Raw genomic sequence first — 20,410 nt, 5'->3', positions numbered from 1 at the left:
GCACACTTCCGAGTCGGTAGTTGTCTTTGCACAGCATGTTGTGATTTAATTAAAAATGTTAACTAGGGTCGCGTCATGCCCCCGTATACTAGTGGGTTTCCATCACACTTAGAATTCAAGCGAAAACGTTTGACCCCGGCTTGAAAGACTTTGCCTGATCTGGGTGTCCAGAGATTAGTAATTGGAAGAGTTAACCTTCAACTGAGTTTCAAGGGAGGTATAGAAGTTAGCTAGATAATTAAGAACATCTCCTTCACCCCCACCCAAGTCTGGTTCGTGTGCCACTGCTTTGTACCCTCTGTTTGCTGCCGTATTAGTCCTTGTGTTACTGTTGTGCGGACTCCTGAGAGGAGGCGCTGTCTCTGACCAGCCTGTGTCATTGGTGTCTGGCACACTGAAGGCATGTGGTGAATGCTTGTTGTGTGGTCAGCCGGAGATACGTATGTCTCGTGGAGAGCTTTGGAGTAGTAGACAGGCACTGAGAGGAAGGGCATGGGGCCAGGGTGAAGGGAGGGAGCGGGGTGTCAGAATTTAAGACAGAGAATTCCGTAGACAGTTCTTGAAATTGCCTTATGTGTCTAAAAATCATGTCTCGTTATTTTTGGTGTGTCTGCCCCCAAGCACTCAAGTTCTCAGGTAATGTTTAATTCTCATTAAACAGGATACGTCTAACTTTGGGTAACAAGTACATGATCTAACACGAATGCAAACCAGAAAGGGATACTTTCAAATGTAAAAGTGAATAGATGTGTATTATTTGAGCATATGAAAGAAGAGCGTGAGCCATAATTTTCATTTCTTTACTTTGTAGTGGAATACCAGCAATGGTGGACTTTGCTGCTATGAGGGAGGCAGTGAAAGTTCTTGGAGGCGACCCTAAGAAAGTCCACCCTGCCCGTCCGACAGATCTCACAGTTGACCATTCTTTACAGATTGATTTCAATAAATGGTAAGAGCAGATACTTGTGCAGACAGCCATGCGAGTTAATCGACAGCCAGCCCGGTGGGGCTGTGTGGTGAGAAGAAGGGGAGTAGAGACAGTTAAGCCTGAGTACGGGGCGCGAGGTAGTATCCACTCATGGATGAAAGGAAAAGCTGGTGAAGTGTACATACTGGTGAATTTTTTTAACTCAGTCTGAATTTCAAATGATACTAATGTTTGTAGAATTCTGCCATTTTTGATAGAAACGTTTGAGCCTAGAACCTGCTTTGTGGAGTGCCCATCTGAATTCATCTTCATTTTCTTTTGTTTTTTAACCTACTTGGCCTTCGAGAGAGAATCTAAAGATGTGAACCATGAATGTCTTTAGGTAATTGGTGATTAAAATCACAGAGCTTGCTAAAACTCTGTTTCCTTCCCCTGAAATACATATGTTCTGCGTGAAAGGTCCCTGTGACCAAGGTCAAACTGGAGAAGACCTGATTGTGTTGCGATGTGCTGGCTTTTGCTTTCTCACCCCCTGGAGCCTGGTAGCGAGACGGGATTGTCCCAGCCCCTGAGTGCTCTCGCCCTTGAGATTAGCACTGTGGCTCTGTGCTGCTCTTGAGTTGATAGATGGGAAAAGGACCTAGTTAGGTGTTTGCTAGAAGCTCGATTATTACGGAAGTGTGTGAGATGATTTTATTGGGCATGCAGAGTTGTGCTGTCATCTCCGTAAACTTAAATGACCTATTTGAGTTTTTTGTTTTTGTTTTATTTTATTATTATTATATTTTTGCAATCTGAGATTTGCTTTTGAAACCTGAGTTAAATGCTGTATTAACATTGAACAACATTTAGTTAATTCCACCTACCATTGCCAAACTGTGTGCGTTTTGAAAAGCTACATTTGTGTCACTTTCCGATGGTTTTATTCTGTTTCCTCTTTTGGAATGCTAGTGCAATACAGAATGCTCCAAATCCTGGAGGTGGTGAGCCGCAGAAAGCAGGAAAGCTCTCTCCACTCAAAGCGCAGCCTAAGAAGGCTCCCTGCAGAGGCCAGACCGCCTGCCGAGGATCCTGTGATTCTGGAGAACCAGGCCGGAGCTCAGGAAAATTTTCTTCGCAGATTGAGAACACACCCATCCTATGTCCTTTTCATTTGCAACCAGTGCCTGAGTATGGGATTTTCTAAACATACTGATCCGAGCCAGGTTATGTTTTAGTTAAGGAAATCTCACCAGTCTCCTTCCCTTCTGTCCCTGTTAGGTAGCCTCACTTCCATACGTGTGTTTCCTGTTGTGCTGAGAGAAGCAAAGTTAATTAAAATGGTAGTCTCTGAAGACCAGTACCTACTTCTCCTTAGGAAGAACAGAACCTTTCTGAAGGTTTTTCTGTAAATATATTTAATTTTTGTGAGTGATGTAGGCAGAAGAATGGGATCTCATCTTAAACTTTGACTTTCTTATTTTAGTGAATTTGTACCATTCGTGTGCTCACTATACGTTCATGTTTCTTTTGTGAATTCCCTATTTATAGTTTCAGACTTCTTGCTTTTTCCAATCGCATAAAGAGCTCGGTGTTAAGAATATTATGATTGTTGTAGATTACAGACTTAATGAGCCTTCTGAGGTAAATAATTGCCTGTATGGTGCCATGGGAAGTAGTGGACCTGCCCAGGAAAGAATTCTGTTCTTAGGAGTTGATAAAATTTCCTAATAGGTAATTTTTTAAAAAAAACTATACTTCAGTTTTTATATGCTATGAAATTTTCAAAGTTTAACTCTTACTTTTAAGAGTTGTTTTACCCCATTGTCAAGAGACTGTCAAAATTTTTTTAATTTATGGGGCACCTGGGTAGCTCAGTTGGTTAAGTGTCTGACTGTTGATCTCAGCTCAGGTCTTGATCTCAGGGTCGTGAGTTCAAGCTCTGCGTTGGGCTCCGCACTGGGCTTGAAGCCTACTTGAAAAAAAAAATTTTTTTTTTTTTTTTTTTTAGTTTAGTTAAAAAAAATGACATACTTTTTCAAATTTTAAAAATTTTAACACATTTAAGATTTAGAATAGCTAAGAATAATATCCACACATACTTTATCCTAAGCACCACTGATACGTTAAATTGGATCTTTCAAATTCTTGGTAGTTGTACAAGTTGGCGCTCAATATTTAATGAGGCCTCCAGTCAATAGTGACCTCTTCCTTGCTAAGAATTCAGGATGATCTGTGGGTCCTTTGCCATCAGGTTATGACAGTTTTATGTAATCAGTCCTTGTTCCTGCTACCTAGTTGTCCTGATGGTGAGATACAGGTTGACTTTTGAGATTAACATCTCTTCTTACACAGAAATCAGTTTCCTGAAAAGGAAGACTTCCTGATTCAAACACCATTGATTTTTTTTGGACTGCCTTTTTGTAATTGGCACAATACAAAATGCTGAGATGGTCTGTTTTTAATTAAAAATCCAATCTGTTGTAACATTTCCCCTCAGTTTTGAGTCCAGATTATACAGCATTCGGATGGGCTGACTGTGGTCCCTGGCCGTATGAACATAGTGGCTCTTCTGTGCACGTCGGTGTCCCAGGGAGGTGTTTCTCACAGGCCCAGCCAGAGAGCTGAGAGTGTACACTTGGCCCTTGAAACTGCCACCTAACTCGAAGTCCGGCTCTGAGCTAACGAGGGGGGTGCTCTGGAGCCTTGCTCGCTGTGGGAACTGAGCTGTGCTCCCTGAGCCCTGAGAAGAAGCACATAGACATGCACTGTGGCTTCGAGTGACCATGCAGCAACATGACCTTTGTTTTATTTTACTTATTTTTGTTTATTTTTATTAATTTAAAATGTTTATTTTGAGAGAGCGTGGGCAGAGGAGAGTCAGAGAGAGAGAGAATCCTGAGCAGGCTCCGCAGTGTCAGCACAGAGCCTGGCGCAGAGCTCGATCTCATGAACTGCAAGACCGTGACCTGAGCCGAGATCAAGAGTCGAACGCTGAACGGACTGAGCCACCAGGCGCCTGTCTGTTTTTTTGGTTTTGTTTTGTTTTGTTTCAACGTTTATTTATTTTTTGGGGGACAGAGAGAGACAGAGCATGAACGGGGGAGGGGCAGAGAGAGAGGGAGACACAGAATCGGAAACAGGCTCCAGGCTCTGAGCCATCAACCCAGAGCCTGACGCGGGGCTCAAACTCACGGACCACGAGATCGTGACCTGGCTGAAGTCGGACGCTTAACCGACTGCGCCACTCACGCGCCCCTGTTTTTTTGGTTTTAATGTTTACTCATTTTTTTATTAAAAAATTTTTTTAAAGTTTGTTTATTTTTGAGAGAGACAGAGTGTGAGCAGGGGAGGGGCAGAGAGAGAGGGAGACACAGAATCCGAAGCAGGCTCCAGGCTCTGAGCTGCCAGCACAGAGCCCGACGTGGGGTTCGAACCCATGAACCATGAGATCATGACCTGAGCCGCAGTTGGACACCCAACTGACTGAGCCACTCAGGAGCCCTGTTTCTTTTTGTTTGTTTTTTAAGTTGACAAACAACTGTAATTTTCTGGACCCTGGAGAACGTGTATAATTTAAGTCGTATTGATACTCTAGTTAACAATCGCCAGCTGGCAGGCGAAGTACCTTAACACTGCTAGAAATCATTTAAAAAAAAAAATTTTTCTTCTTAATGTTTATTTCTGAGAGAGACAGAGACAGAATGTGAGTAGGTTAGGGGCAGAGAGAGAGGGAGACACAGAAGCAGAAGCAGACCCCAGGCTCTGAGCTGTCAGCACAGAGCCTGACGCGGGGCTCAAGCCCACGAACCGTGAGATCATGACCTGAGCCGAAGTCGGATGCTCAACCGACTGAGCCGCCCAGGCGCCCCTAGAGATCATTTTTTAAATGTCCGTTAGATAAAAATAGCTTTCTAAAAGTGGCACAGTGTTTACTGTTTGGAGGTGGATCGTTTTTTATCTCTTAGTTTAAATAATTTATGTAAGATATGTTTATAGTCCATACACCTCTACATAAGATAGAACTTTCCAACTTGGGTGAGTTGAATACAAGGTTTTTGCTGAAAGTTTCTTAGGCGCGAAGTGGCGTCGCACCGTGGTCACCGCTGTGCCGCACTATCCACGCCGCCCGGCCGTGCTGGCACCGGGGCCCAGCGGGGGGAAGGGAAGTGCATGTGCTGGGTGCAGGCCACACCACTGCCCTCCCTCTTCCTGCTGAGGGGGCTCCAGCAAAGGTTGCTCTGTTCTTTTTGATACGTTGAGCCAGCTCACACAGTGAGTCAGTACGGTTCGGGACACTGGGATGGAATAGCTTTCTGGTGTGGTGTTTAAAACAGAACTTCTGTGTTGCGAGAAAGCCGCTGATTCTGAGAAGTCTCTCTGGTAAATTGCTGTTCCAGGAGTTTTTAAGATGTGTGTGTGCTCGTGAGAATGAATTCTTAGAAACAAGGTAAGTCTTCTGTGTAATACATACGTGTAATGCTGGCTTTTCTTCCTTTTAGACCCGAAACAGTGTTAAAAAACCAAGAAGTAGAATTTGGCAGAAATCGAGAGAGGCTTCAGTTTTTCAAGGTACACATGATTTGAGGAAATTTTTATATTTAAATTTATAAAATAGTGATGAGTACAGTTTTTATGTCCTTTAGTAGTTCTTAAATGCTTTGTAGCAGTGGATCCCTTTTCCTCCTTCAAATGAGATCTTGTTGGAAACCCCAGTGTATAAAACAAGATAAAAACTAAGTGACTGTAATTCACTGTGGTTCCTAGGACACAGAAAACTACCATTTATCTGGACTTACTAGATCATTTTTCTTTCACCTAATTTTGATTTAATAATCTGCAAAATGAATATGTTTAGGGTTAGTATTTACATATTTGTTTTTACGTGTATGCTATCAACTTTGACCATATTGAACGTCGGTAAAGTATTTTTTGTGTCAATATTGCATCTTGATTGTGAGCACAAGGTGATGTACTAACGCTTGGATTTTTTAAAATGCAAACATAATATAGTGGAGTTCAAGAGTTTTTAAGAATGTGGCTGTAATCCCTCCCGGAACTGGGATGGCTCATCAAGTTAACTTAGAGTATTTGTCAAGAGTGGTTTTCGAAGAAAAAGACCTCCTCTTCCCGGACAGCGTCGTCGGCACAGACTCTCATATAACCATGGTGAATGGATTGGGGATTCTGGGGTGGGGTAAGTAGATGACTAAATATATTTAATTTGGGGGTGGGGGGAGATGATTCAGGAACACTGCAAAAGAGCATACGTAGCTGGTCGGCGGGCTCTGTGGCCTCTTCGAGGCTGTTTCTTCTTCTGTCATAGCAACAAAAACGAGTGTTAGCCTTTGCGGACAGTGTGGCGTGAGGGAGGGTTTATGTACACGGTGTGCAGCGCCCGGCCGGGCACTGCTGTTGTGGAGCAGCCGTGGTGGAACGTTGTCTGTGAAGGCGATGCGGCCTAGGCCTGTGCTCTAGGCCTGTGTGACTGCTCCTGGCCGTTCGTGCACGCGTGTCTTGCACACGAGTGTTTACTGCCCAGCGTGGGCTGTGCTTTTACTGGACGCCTCGTGGCTTTGCCCAGGCTGTCCCTCTGGCAGGGCGCATGCCCTCTTTGCCGGGTCAAGAAGTCTTTGTCATTGGACGGAGCCTCTTGAGGTTGGCGGTTCTGGGTTCCGTTCATATCTATGCCTTGAGCCTAGCGCGGTACTCGGCCTAATAAAGACTGTTTATTGAATTTAATAGGAAGGTGAGCACCAATTTCTTTCAACCACGTGAGTGGAGTCATTCCTTAGGACTTGGGTCCACATGCACAGTAAGAGCGAGTGTGGTCAGACCAGCTCCTCAAGCACTCAGAGCGCTCGGTGCCCCAGAGAGAACCACAGTTGAACTGTGCCGCGCTAACGTTTGTCTTTGTCACTTCAGGGGTTGGAGGCATCGAGACAGAAGCAGTTATGCTTGGCCTGCCCGTTTCTCTTACGTTGCCGGAGGTGGTGGGATGTGAGCTAACTGGCTCGTCAAACCCTTTTGTTACGTCCATAGATGTTGTTCTTGGCATCACGAAGGTAATTGTGGCACCTGTGTGACTCAGTGGGCGTGAAGCACAGGGGCCCCTCGAGAGCAGGGTTGCAGTTGCTGCCGCATCCTCAGGGCTCTGGCCTCCCTGGCCGTGGCCTCGCAGCTGTCCTCACAATCACGGCAGCGGTCGGGAACCCTCCCTTTGTCTAGGGTGTTGGACCATTGTTCACGTGACACGTTGACTCGCGTGTTCCTCATTACAAGCCTGTGGCGTCGGTCCTAGGACTGTCCCCATTTCCATTCTGAGAAAATGGACATACCCTTGGGCTCCGTGACTTGCGGAAGGGACACTGGGCCGAGCAGTGGGAGGTGGAGCAAGGCCCCTACCAGGCCGGCCAGGCCCTCGGCCCTGGGCTCTCAGCCATGTTGCCTCAGTAAGCGCTTGTTGCCCCTGGATTAGAAAATCGTATTTAGGAAAATAATTGCATCTCCTTGAATGCTGCTTTTAAAAATTTTATTTATTTCTTAATGGTTGAGAGAGAGTGACAGAGCACACGTGTGTGAGCGGGGAAGGGGCAGGGAGAGAGGCATACGGAGACTCCCAAGTAGGCTCTGTGCTGACATCAGAGAGCCCAGTGCAGGGCTTGAACTCATGAACTGTGAGATCATCACCTGTGCTGCAGTAGGACGCCCAACCGACTGAGCCACCCAGGTGCCACCCCCGCATCTCTTTTAATACTTAAATGAATCATTTGCCCTCGAGAAACTATTCTACTGGATAATACGGACTGTAGAAGTGTGGGAGGGTCAAGATTTTCTCTTGGCTGTTTAAACACTTTAGAAAGATTTTATAAAAACTTCATCTGAATTTTAAAAATATTGGCTGCGTGCATTTAGTACATGTACTCTAGAGTTTCCTAGTGAACAGCAATTTGTAACTGTCCATCCTAAATCTCTGATTTTGAAAAAAAAAATTTTTTTTTTAACGTTTAGAGACAAAGTGTGAACAGGGGAGAGGCAGAGAGACAGGGAGACACAGAATGAGAAGCAGGCTCCAGGCTCCAAACTATCAGCACAGAGCCCCATGCAGGGCTCAAACTCATGAACTGTGAGATCGTGACCTGAGCTAAAGTTGGACACTCAACCAACTGAGCCACCCAGGCAGTGCCCCCTAGATTTCTGGTTTTGACTAGTTACATTTTATTTTATTAAAAAATTGTTTCTTCAACGCTTATTTTTGAGAGTGAGACAGTGCGAGCAGGGAAGGAGCAGAGAGAGAGGGAGACACAGAATCTGAAGCAGGCTCCAGGCTGAGCTGTCAGCCCAGAGTCTGATGAGGGGCTCGAACCCATGAACTGTGAGATCATGACCTGAGCCGAGGTGGGACGCTGAACTGACTGAGCCACCCAGATGCCCCTTGACTAATTCTATTTTAATGATTAAGTCCATTCTGTTAAACAAATGCACATGGGAAATATCCCACCTATAGCTCCAATTCAGATCCTGGAGCAGCCACTTGTCTGGTTAGATTGCTGGTCTGAAGGCTTTCGAGATTCTCTGCAGAGGAAGAAAATGGTCCTGCTTCCTTCTTAGCATTTAGTGTTGATCCTTCTTCCCTAATTAGGAAAAATCTGACGCCTTGCAGAAATGATTGATTCAGTGTATGGCCCCAGAAGATCAAGAAGCTAAATTGAGAATTGCAGGATCATTTCTAAAGGAAAAGGAATATCTCATTATGGATTTAGAGAAATCCACACTCTCCTCTGGACATCCTGAAAATAAATGCCACTTTTTAGACCCCTCTGGCTTTGTTTTTTGTTTTTTTTAAATTTAATGTTTTTTTTTTTGAGAGAGACCGAGCATGAGTGGGGGAGGGGAAGAGAGAGAGGGAAACACAGAATCTGAAACAGGCTCCAGGCTCTGAGCTGTCAGCACAGAGCCCAACACGGGGCTCAAACCCACGAACCATGAGATCATGACCCGAGCCAAAGTTGGATACTTTACCGACTGAGCCACCCAGGCGCCCCTGGCTTTGTTCCTTGTAACAGTATTATATGTTTTTAAATTTGGGTATATTGATACAAGAATTAAATCTTTCCTGTATGTTTCATTTATTAAATACTTTATTTCTGTTTTGAGGTTCTGTTCTATTCGTGATTTTTATAGGATGAGTCGTGTATTGTTTTCCACATGTATATTGTTGTGCCTCATTGACTTGGTGACAGCGGTTGCCTTGGTGTATCTTCCCTGTGTTGCTCGGATCCTCACAACTGTAGCCAGCAATGTAAAGAAGCATCTTAGCCTTTTATGAAAGAGTCTGGATTCAGTGGCCCCCAGCACCTCTAGACCGTTAGGACTGAGTATCACTCACGGGTTGAAGGTTGTCCCCAGTTCCCTCCCTGGGCGCTGTCCTCGTCCAGGCTGAGGCTGCTGCTGTTTGGTGACAAGTCACAAACATGGCTTGACAAGGAACGAAGTTTGAAGCCACATGTGACGTCCTGTCAGAATGAAACTTACCAATAATTAACGAAGCTGTAAATATTTGGACCAAGGTTAGAATTTGAAGAATTTTTATAGCCGGTACATATTTTTGTATTTAATTTAATTTAATTTTTTTAATGTTTATTTATTTTTGAGACAGGGAGAGACAGAGCATGAACAGGGGAGGGGCAGAGAGAGAGGGAGACACAGAATCTGAAACAGGCTCCAGGCTCTGAGCTGTCAGCACAGAGCCCGACGCGGGGCTCGAACTCACGGACCGCGAGATCACGACCTGAGCCGAAGTCGGACGCTTAACCGACTGAGCCACCCAGGCGCCCCCATATTTTTGTATTTAAATACACAGTTTTATCAGTGTGTTAGTGTTCCGTTAAATGCGAGATGCCATCCGCACTTAGAAGCACCACGGTTTTACGTGCTGCTGTGAGAGAAAGAGGGCTGCCAAGCTAACAGCCGCGCCGAGTCCAGAGTGCACCTCCGTTTCAGGGACGTGCACGTGTGGATCTTAGCCATTTTCAGCTTGTAAGACCTTTTGACCCTGCCTGACAGTGACACGGGGCCACTCTTCTGTTGACTTTTTGCTTAAAATATCTGCAGACCCAGAACGAGTTGATGTTTGGTAAGAACAACAGAGAACCTCTTTCATTCACTGTTACTGGTAGGGGTTAAACATTAGATTTTGCAGTTTTCAGAGAATCCTTGCCAATCTTCTCATTACTAATTTTGTGTGCGTTTCTGTGTATCCCTTTACATAGCACCTCAGGCAAGTAGGAGTGGCTGGAAAGTTTGTTGAGTTTTTTGGAAGTGGAGTTTCACAGTTATCTATAGTGGATCGGACTACAATAGCAAACATGTGTCCAGAGTACGGTGCTACCCTCAGCTTTTTCCCTGTTGACAATGTGACATTAAAACATTTAGAACATACAGGTAAGATGACAGATCGGTAGGGTAAGCGTGTTACTGTCTCCAGTGTGTTTGTCTGAAATAACTTGTAATAAACTACCTTGTGCAGGTTATTGAATATTCAGGAAATTATGATGTTGAAACTGGCTTTCAAATAAACTGCCTCACATTCTTGAAAGAGTATTGTGTTCTCAAAACCTGGTCCCCTGTGGCCCGTCTACAGTATTTTAAAGGAATTACTCAAACTGCAGATCCTTACCTCACTTGTTCCAGGAATGACGGCTACCACACCCTTCTTAGGGACAAAGGCTGCAGTTTAGTGGAAGTCAGGCTGGCACATGTGTGCAGCTGTCCCCTTAACAGGAACAGAGGAGCCACCACACAAAGGCTGGGGACCGGTGCCCTGTCTGAAGACTAAGCACATAATCTTGTGAAAAGCAGCCTAGGATTACAGGCTCCAAATCTTTTTTGTAGCTTGATTAGCAAGACGTTTGTCCGTCTTCTATTGAAGGTTTAATGTAGAAATACCTGTAAGACCAGGATGTGCTCATGTTTCTTAAGACCCCGGCTCTCCTTTTTATGTGGTCCGCTTCCCTTTTCAAGAGGCCATTGCTGAACTAATCTCTCGTCATAAGGGTATTTGGGGGGTGAGGTCTAGTATTCTTCAGTTGGGGGGAAGATTTTATAAATTCGTAAGTCAAATGGCAAAATGGACACTTGGTCACTTGGAATGTTGGAGGGAATGATTCTTACTGAATGCAGAGCTTTCTCTAAACTGGGTTTGTTAGAACATTTGAAAGTGAAATGGTTGAGATGCCTCCTTCCCACATGTTAATATGAGTTGTGTAGTAATGATGTGTTGCTGCGTAAGAAATTATCCTAAAGCTTAGTGGCTCAAACCGGCAATAATCACGTGTGGCCGCGTGGTTTCAGCAAGTCCGTGGTTTAGACGGAGAGGCCGCCTGTCTCTGCTCCGTGGGGTCTAGGGTGTCAGATGCAAAACTTGGCGGCTCAGGCCTGCAGTCCTGACAACTGCGAGCTCGCATGTCTGGCACTGAATGCTGGCCATCAGCGGGTTCTTAGCGGGGACTGTCAGCCACAGCTTCCATGTGTGTTCTCTCCATGTAACCTGGGCTCACTTACATGGTGGCTTTCCAAGGGCGGCTGACCTGGGAGAGAGTGTTTGCCAGCCGGTCGACAGTCCCATGGCTCAGTTTCAAGGGCCGATCTCTGCCTCTTGATGGAGGGCTGTCATTGGCACATTGTGAGCACACAGTTTGGGTGTGTGCTGTTGCATCAGTCGTTGGAAATGCAGTTGGCCACAGTTACTTCTAGTCATGCTGGCTGAGAGCTGCCCAAATATTTAACTGGAGCTCTTCTTGCTAACCATCTGATGGTTTTGATTTCTGGAAGATCCTGTTAGATCTCTCTCACTGCTCTGTGAACCCTTTCTTAACATTCACTTATTTTTCCATTTTGATTATTCGTGTTTTTTTTTTTAGGAAAAGTAATGAGTGTCCTTCGTGGTGGGTGATCATTTGTTATATTCAGTGTAGTTATCGATTTATCTTCTGCAAACTTTTTTTGTGAGTTTTCTAGAACTGGCTCCGTATTTCTCATCTTGTCTCTGAGTAGCTTTTAAAGGGGGACTGGTGTGTGTTTTATAAAGCAGAGTTTTCACCAAGGGCAAAATTTTTACTGCTCTTGAGAACAACATCAAGGGGTAGTTTGTAAAGAAATCTGTTCTGAGTAGTAATGTGTAATGTCTGTTTCTTGCTCATCATTGGAATTCAGTACCTCCAAAGATTTCTCTTACTGTATTTTTGTTGTTCTTAATCTTCATTTTAGGTTTTGACAAAGCCAAACTCGAGTCGATGGAAACATACCTTAAAGCTGTGAAGTTGTTTCGAAATGACCAGAAGAACTTAGGAGAACCTGAGTACTCCCAGGTGTGTGCAGAGAGGCCCCTTGTCGCCGTCAGGGTGTGTGTTCTGCAGCTTAGCCACCGGGTTTGAGTACCAGCTCTGGGACTTACCAGCAGGACGGCTGTGGGCATGTTATCTAGCCTTTCTGCCTCAGCTTCCTCACCTCTAAAATAGGAAGGTATTCTTAAGGGATTAAATAGAAATGTATTCGAACGGTTTTAGGGACCCAGAAAGTGCTCAGTGTCAGCTATCATTATTTAACATTTAACGAGTAAATGTTATTTATGACCCTGCTTAGATTTTACTCAGTAGTTTTACAACATTTTATCAAATCTAATTTTTTTTCTACTTTATGAAAAGAGTCAGATATCCTCTGAAAATATCAATTCTGATGAGGCCTGCATCTGGTTAATGTCTGTATTTATAAAAATATGTTATGAAAGGGTATACAGTTATGTGGTCTTACATGTTAAAGATATTTTATAATGAATCTAAGCCAATATTTCTTACCTTCTGGAAGTTTATATTGAAGTAAGTAAAATTCACTTTCAGGGAAGTCTGAATTTTAATACAATTCATTTTCTAGGAGCGTGGTAAGCATCTAAAAGCACTTGGTGTTGTCATAGGTCTGGTTATCCACTTTCTCAACCCAGCTTTATTTTTCTTCATAGCATGTGTCCTTGCCTGAAATGTATTAATTTCTGTACGTGTCTGCCTGTCTCCCCTGCCAGAATGCCAGTAAGAGGAGAGGCATGCTCAGTTTGTGTGGTGCCGTGCCCTCCGCCCTGGTGCGCCTGGCACAGTGCTGACTGTTGGGTGCATATGTGAGCCCACCTAGGTGTGTGGAGGGCCAGAGCAGATCGTAGGGAGCGCACTTGTGTGAGCTCCTCGTTTTCTGGTCCCTTTCAGCTCTGTTTATTGTAGTGCCATGTTTTTGTTTTTGTTTTTGTTTTTGTTTTTGTTTTTGTTTTAAGACCTAAAGAGAAAGAATAAGAAAAATTAAATGAAAAACCTTGCATTGTATAAGAAAAAAGAATAATTTGACCTATTAAAGACTTGACCAAATTTAAGAAATAAAACTTGGCACAAAAACAGACACTCAGATCAATGGAACAGAATAGAGAACCCAGAAATAGATCCCCAAACGTATGGCCAACTCATCTTTGACAAAGCAGGAAAGAATATCCAGTGGAATAAAGACCGTCTCCTCAGCAAATGGCACTGGGAAAACTGGACAGCGACAGGCAGAAAAGTGAACCTGGACCACTTTTTTTTTTTTTTTTTTGAGGGTTTTACTTTATTTTTTTATTATTATTTTTTTTAACATTTATTTATTTTTGAGACAGAGAGAGAGAGCATGAACAGGGGAGGGTCAGAGAAAGAGGGAGACACAGAATCTGAAACAGGCTCCAGGCTCTGAGCTTGTCAGCACAGAGCCTGATGCGGGGCTCGAACCCACGGACCATGAGATCATGACCTGAGCCGAAGTCAGACACTTAACTGACTGAGCCACCCAGGCGCCCCTGGACCACTTTCTTACACCATACACAAAAATAAACTCAAAATGGATGAAAGACCTAAATGTAAGACAGGAAACCATCAAAATCCTCGAGGAGAAAGCAGGCAAAAACCTCTTTGACCTTGGCCGCAGCAACTTCTTACTCAACATGTCTCCGGAGGCAAGGGAAACAAAAGCAAAAATGAACTACTGGGACCTCATCAAAATAAAAAGCTTCTGTACAGCAAAGGAGACAATCAGCAAAACTAAAAGGCAACCGACAGAATGGGAGAAGATATTTGCAAACGACATATCAGATAAAGGGTTAGGATCCAAAATTTACAAAGAACTTATCAAACCCGACACCCAAAAAACAAATAATCCAGTGAAGAAATGGGCAAAAGACATGAACAATAGACACTTCTCCAAGGAAGACATCCAGATGGCCAACCGACACATGCAAAAATGCTCAACATCACTCATCATCAGGGAAATACAAATCAAAACCACAATGAGATACCACCTCACACCTGTCAGAATGGCTCACATTAACAACTCAGGCAACAACAGATGTTGGCGAGGATGCGGAGAAAGAGAATTCCTTTTGCATTGTTGGTGGGAGTGCAAGCTAGTGCAGCCACTCTGGAAAACAGTATGGAGGTTCCTCAAATAACTAAAAATAGAACTACCCTACGACCCAGCAACTGCACTACTAGGCATTTATCCACCGGATACAGGTGTGCTGTTTCGAGGGGACACATGCACCCCCATGTTTATAGCAGCACTGTCGACAATAGCCAAAGTATGGAAAGAGCCCAGATGTCCATCTAGGGATGAATGGATAAAGAAGAGGTGGTATGTATATACAATGGAGTATTACTCTGTGATCAAAAAGAACGAAATCTTGCCATTTGCAACGACGTGGATGCAACTAGATGGTGTTATGCTAAGTGACATTAGTCCGAGAACTTCATGTGACTTCACTCATGAGGACGTAAAGAAACAAAACAGAGGAACATAAGGGAAGGGAAACAAAAATAATATAAAGGCAGGGAGGGGGACAAAACAGAAGAGACTCTTAAATATGGAGAACAAACTGAGAGTTACTGGAGGGGTTTGTGGGAGGGGGGATGGGCTAAATGGGTGAAGGCATTAAGGAAACTACTGAAATCATTGTGGCACTATATGCTAACTAACTTAGATGTAAACTAAAAAATAAATTAATTAAAAAAATAAAACTAAAACCCATTAGCATGTTGATTTCAAGGTAAACTTGCTGAGTATGTAAAGATGAGAAGCACTGAATCCGTGAAGTGATGTACAAGCAAAGCGGCGTAGCAGTTGTGATTGATTAGGGTAAGCAGGGCGGTTAAGTCTTGGAGAAAGGCATAGTGTAGGGAAACTTCGTTTAAACTGGTAAGACCCAAGCGGACAGAGGAAAATGGTAGAAATGCCAGAAGAAACGCATAGGAACCTAGTTGGGAGGTTGGGTTTTAAGAAAATACCATCTTTTAACCCAAGCAATAAAAGCATGGTCTCACAGGAGCCTGCCCAGCTAGATACTTGGGGACCAGGAAGAGAGAAGTCCCGCTGTGTCCCTCCAGCAGCCTGTGTTGAGCCCATTGAGGAAGGAGCAGTGCTTCCTGAGCCACCTTCATCGTCACAGAGCAAGGAAGGGCGCGTGTGGAGCTTGGAGGCAGCAGATCGGTGGCTGGCACAGGCGATGTCTTAATCATCAGGCGTCTGGATGACAGAGGAGAGAGATGGGGAGGGACGCCGTAGTGTGTGTAGACTGGCTGATTCGTGTTGGGGTGGTTTGCGTGCCGATCTGCTACTCTTGCTTTTAGCAGGTGCTTGTATGTTCAGCTTCATAAATTGGGTTGTTTTCAGATCTTTATTTCTGGAGGTGTGTGTCCTGTTACAGCAAACATGAACGGACTAGTTGCGCTTCAGAAAGTAGTGCTGAATTGCAGTCTGTACTGAACAGATTCTAATTCCTCGTCTTCCTCTTCTCTCTCGTTCCCTAGGTGATCCAGATTAATCTGAATTCAATAGTTCCGTCCGTCAGCGGTCCAAAGAGACCTCAGGACAGAGTTGCCGTGGCGGATATGAAACGTGACTTCCAGGCTTGCTTGAATGAGAAGGCAGGTCTCCTCGCCACTGTCTTTGTCTGTGCGTCTTGTGCTCAGGGGCAAAGATCCACCCGGTGGCCCGGAACCACCGTCGGCCACTGTGCGCTCGCATATTGGCACTGGCAGCCCCCTCGGTTTCCTGGCGTCCCATCTGCGAGTTGGTCATTTGATTAGCTCGGTCCCAGGCCTGCTGTGCCGATCAGACCCTGATTCTGTTATTTCGAGTTAAGGATGGAGTTTCTTGGTCGCCTCACTTCAAGCGCTGATTAGCCACCTGTGGTCATGGTGCTCTAGTGTTAGCTCAGATCGTGAGTGTGTCCGTCCTCACAGAAAGTTCTGTCGGACACACTGTTCTCGACTTCTGAACTGTGTAGTTATTCTCATAAAATCTGGTAAATGTAACTGAATGGCACGTGACCTCTTTGACTTTCTGGGTTTGTACTTTCTGTCTGAAAAGTGAATGGGGAGAGGAGCAGAGAGAGGGAGGGAGAGAGGGAATCCCAAGCAGGCTCAATGTCAGCACAGAGCCCAACGCGGGGCTTGAACCCACAAACTGAGATCATGACCTGAGCCTAAATCGAGTCAGATGCTTAACCGACTGAGCCCTCCAGGCGCCCCTCTTTTTATAATTTCTTAAATGATGTTGTTGTTGTTTTATTGCGGAAAATGTCATGCTTGTGCAGGAATAAAGTAGTCTAACGGATTCCTACATACCTGCTTCAATAGTTACCAAGTCATAGGCAGTCTTGTCTCATCCATTCCACACACATTCACACCCAGAGGATCACGTTGAATCCAGTTGTCAGGGCCATTTTAACAGAGACCTTGCATCATCTCTTGAGGATTATCGTAAGTGGGAAGGAGTAGAGAAAAACAGCTGGATCCCGGGTGGTTACGAGTGCCAGCAGACTTCCATCGTGACTGTCACATTCATGCTTCAGCTGAATTACAACTACTGAACATCAGCTTCAACACCACTCACACGTAGTCAGAACTTAAAGTGTTAAATGTCATTTGTCAAGAATCTGTTGAAGTTTCTACCAGTCTTTTTTTCTATACATACCCAGAGTATTTGTATTTATGTGCACATTTGTGTAGGTCGGATTTAAAGGCTTCCAGATTGCAGCTGAAAAGCAGAACGATACTGTGTGTATTCAGTACGAAGGAAGCGAGTTCAGGCTGGGCCATGGGTCTGTGGTCGTTGCCGCGGTCATCAGTTGCACCAATAACTGCAACCCGTCCGTCATGCTCGCTGCAGGTAGGCCGTCGCTTGCGGCCATTTGTTCCTTTCCTGTGATGCTTTGTGTCGTAGGTTATGCATGTATATCGTTGTCTGTGTTTGATATTGAGAGATTTTCTGAGATTAAAAAAAAAATTTTTTTTAACATTTATTTTTTGAGAGACAGTTTGAGCAGGGGAGGGGCAGGGAGACAGGGAGACACAGAATCTGAAGCAGCTCCAGGCTCCAAGCTCTCAGCACAGAGCCTGACTTGGGGCTCGAACTCGTGAACCCTGAGATCATGACCTGAGCCCAAGTAGGACACTCAACCGACTTTCTGAGATTTTAATTGGGTCTTAAGGAGCCTGACCTTATGGAAACCAATTTGACAATAAATTTCATATTAAAAAAAAAAAAAAAAAAAAGAGACCGACTTTGACTTATGCTATTAGTTTTATTACACAGAAGGTAAATTCTTTTTATTATTATTTACATGTCTGTTAGTTTTAGGTTGTATCTGCTTCTTCTGTTAATTTAGAAGTATAGCTAATTAACAAATCTCTTGATAATCTACTAGAAGTTTACCATAGCACTGTGCTAGATACCACTGAGAATGTAGAGGAAGTAAAAGATTATTGACAAGGATTGTAAATGAAATTAGTTGTATGTTCATAAAACAATTCATTAATTGTACAGATTCCTGTATAATAAATGTGAAATTTTAATTTCTGACAGGGGAATTTAAAATGGTTCATTTAGTAGAAAGTAAACAAATGGTTCAGCTAGTGATAGGTATTACCTGTGTGTGTCATATTAATTATGTATCCTGTTTTTCCGTGTGTGTGTGTGTGTGTATGTGTGTGTAGGATGCCATGATATCAGGCTGTACCTTAATAATTTACAGTGTTAAGGTTTTTTATTTGTTTTAAATGAAACAGTTCAACATAATAGGATGGGCAAAATAATGACAGCGAATTGATGAATTCGGACTTTTACCCTCACACGAATTGGAGGTTGTGGGTGCTGCCCTGATACGCCATTGTTTACTGTGCAGGTCTTCTGGCTAAAAAGGCCGTAGATGCTGGTCTGCGTGTTAACCCTTACATAAGAACAAGTTTATCTCCAGGCAGTGGGATGGTCACACATTACCTCAGTTCGAGCGGAGTATTACCATATCTCAGTAAGCTTGGGTAAGTGACAGTCTGCTATTTATATCGACCTTGTGTTCAGCAGTGATCGGAGCCACTTGTTAGAACCTTTCATAGGCAAAGAGAAGATAGAAAAAATACGCTTTGTTCTGCCTGTTACCTTGCCGATCCCACACAGTCTTTGATGCCTTCTCCCTCGGCAGAAATTTGCTGGGCAGACTCCAGGAACAAGGCAGCGTGTCGGCTGCCAAGAGGTCGGAGGCGTGGTCTCTAGCTCCTTGAAGGGTGGGAAGACAAACGTGAGACCAAGTAACCGGTGGTTTGAGGAATGGCACCGAGTGTGCATAGTTTCTGCGAGGGGCAGGTCAGTTTCGGAAAGAGTGAAATATACCAGCTGCATTATTACTGGGGCAAGTTGTCTTAGTTGGCGTTTTGTGAGGTTATTGGCCCTGTGAAGCACAGGTTCGTCTGTCCCTGAACTTCACAGAGAACGCGTTCGTTTCTTACATACTCGAAAAAAAAGAAAAATAACGGAGGCCTCCTCTGTTTTCAGGGTGTATTTTGGAACCTGTTAACTTACAGAGATCAGTTCCTTTGCAAGAGTGATAAATTTAAAAATTGTGCTTTAGAAGAGCGGCTGAGGGTAATTTTGAGGGTTTTGCTTGTAAGTTTTTAGTTCTGTCATTTTGGGATTTTTGTCAGAGACTTTCTTTGAGTTTGGTTGGTTGAGGATCACGCGGTTGGCTGTGTGGGGTTTCCGTCACGGTGTCCCTTCCGAGGCTTGCTGCACTCCTGCCACCAGTCCCTCTTAGGACTTTGGATGGAAGTACAGTATCAGTTTTTAAACGGTCAGCTTAGAGCCCTGACGGTGATATTTGGGTAATTGTCTTGTGCAAGGTGCAGGCTTTGTGGCGGACGTAGGTCACCAGATCTCGGGAATGTTCTGAGTATCGGGGTTCGGGTGTCCAGTACAGGCGGCATGCCTGAGGGTCAGGTTGGATTGCTCAGAAGCCGTGAAACAGAGGTAGACACGGGGTAATCCGAGGGTCAGGAACGTTCTCTCGGTGATCTCATTACAGTGATGGAGATGAAGACCTGTGCTTTCGGTACAAGTGTTGCAATGTTCTCTTCAATAACATCTATTTTTTGAAATGCAGATTTGAAATAGTTGGCTATGGATGTTCAACATGTGTGGGGAATACGGCACCCTTATCAGAAGCAGTTTTAAATGCAATAAAACAGGTAAAATTATCCATGGATCAGTAAGACCTGGAGAGGGGTTTTCATAACTATCTTTTAGTATTAAATTACAAAATATATATATTGACGTATTTGTATTTCTGTAGTCCTTGCACCTCTCGGGAAGAGTCCATCTTAAAATGATTGAAAAAATCATTTTTAGGTCCTTGAAATAATCCCTCAGTAAAGTAAGCAATTATTTTAGTTCAGTTACAGGATTCGGTAGTTCCGTACATAACAGTTGTGGTAATACGCTTTTGGTTATCTTGCCCTCACACGTACAATATTTCGATTGCTTCTATACATAGATCATCCAAAGCATAGATTACCATGTCTTGAGTCGAATATGTATTTGTTTACATACATTTCTTTTTCAGGGTGATCTGGTCACTTGCGGAGTTTTATCTGGAAACAGACATTTCGAAGGTCGGCTTTGTGATTGTGTGCGTGCCAATTACCTCGCCTCCCCACCCCTAGTGGTGGCATACGCCATCGCCGGCACGGTGAATATAGATTTCCAGACGGAGCCCTTAGGTATCTTTTTGCCTTTACGTACATACCTGTGCACACTTTCCTCCACACGTTGTATTTCTGAAATGCTCCTTAGACCGTCCACTCTGAATTATTTCAGGAAATCTTATCATGCAACTCTTCATTTCTGTACTCATGAAGAGTACAAAATGTGGAAGTAGGGGTGCCTGGCTGGCTCAGTGGGTCGAGCGTGCCACTCTTGATCTCAGAGTCATGGGTTCAAGCCCCACATTGGGCGTGGAGCTTACTTTTTAAAAAAATAAATAAATAATAAAATGTGCAAGTAATTAGTTTTTTTAGCTGCTTATGTCTGAAGCACTCACTCTGGTGTTGAATAATTTACTTGGTTTCTATGATAGATTGGTAAGAAGATGTGAACACCTTGAGGGAA

At 44.0% G+C, this 20,410-nt stretch overlaps 1 protein-coding gene across 2 annotated transcripts in view; it reads left to right on the top strand.

Annotated features, from left to right (window-relative positions):
* The window catches only part of IREB2 (iron responsive element binding protein 2), a 44,745-nt gene that overhangs the window by 13,440 nt on the left and 10,895 nt on the right, over nt 1-20,410 (top strand). The window contains exons 4-15 of one of the 2 annotated variants that reach the window (XM_027068325.2): nt 812-949; nt 1,880-2,098; nt 5,410-5,479; nt 5,921-6,104; nt 6,833-6,972; nt 10,180-10,351; nt 12,176-12,276; nt 15,778-15,894; nt 16,981-17,140; nt 18,156-18,291; nt 19,407-19,491; nt 19,866-20,022. In XM_027068325.2, coding sequence (XP_026924126.2) covers nt 812-949; nt 1,880-2,098; nt 5,410-5,479; nt 5,921-6,104; nt 6,833-6,972; nt 10,180-10,351; nt 12,176-12,276; nt 15,778-15,894; nt 16,981-17,140; nt 18,156-18,291; nt 19,407-19,491; nt 19,866-20,022 — 1,679 coding nt within the window. Of the gene's footprint in view, nt 1-811; nt 950-1,879; nt 2,099-5,409; nt 5,480-5,920; nt 6,105-6,832; nt 6,973-10,179; nt 10,352-12,175; nt 12,277-15,777; nt 15,916-16,980; nt 17,141-18,155; nt 18,292-19,406; nt 19,492-19,865; nt 20,023-20,410 lie in introns of those variants that run through there. The other variant, XR_008298876.1, reaches the window with a different exon arrangement.

The sequence above is a fragment of the Acinonyx jubatus genome, chromosome B3 (assembly GCF_027475565.1).
Source record: "Acinonyx jubatus isolate Ajub_Pintada_27869175 chromosome B3, VMU_Ajub_asm_v1.0, whole genome shotgun sequence".
NCBI lineage: Eukaryota > Metazoa > Chordata > Mammalia > Carnivora > Felidae > Acinonyx > Acinonyx jubatus.
The sequence above is the reverse complement of the archived record's forward strand: the minus strand, read 5'-3'. Positions and strand labels throughout refer to the sequence as shown.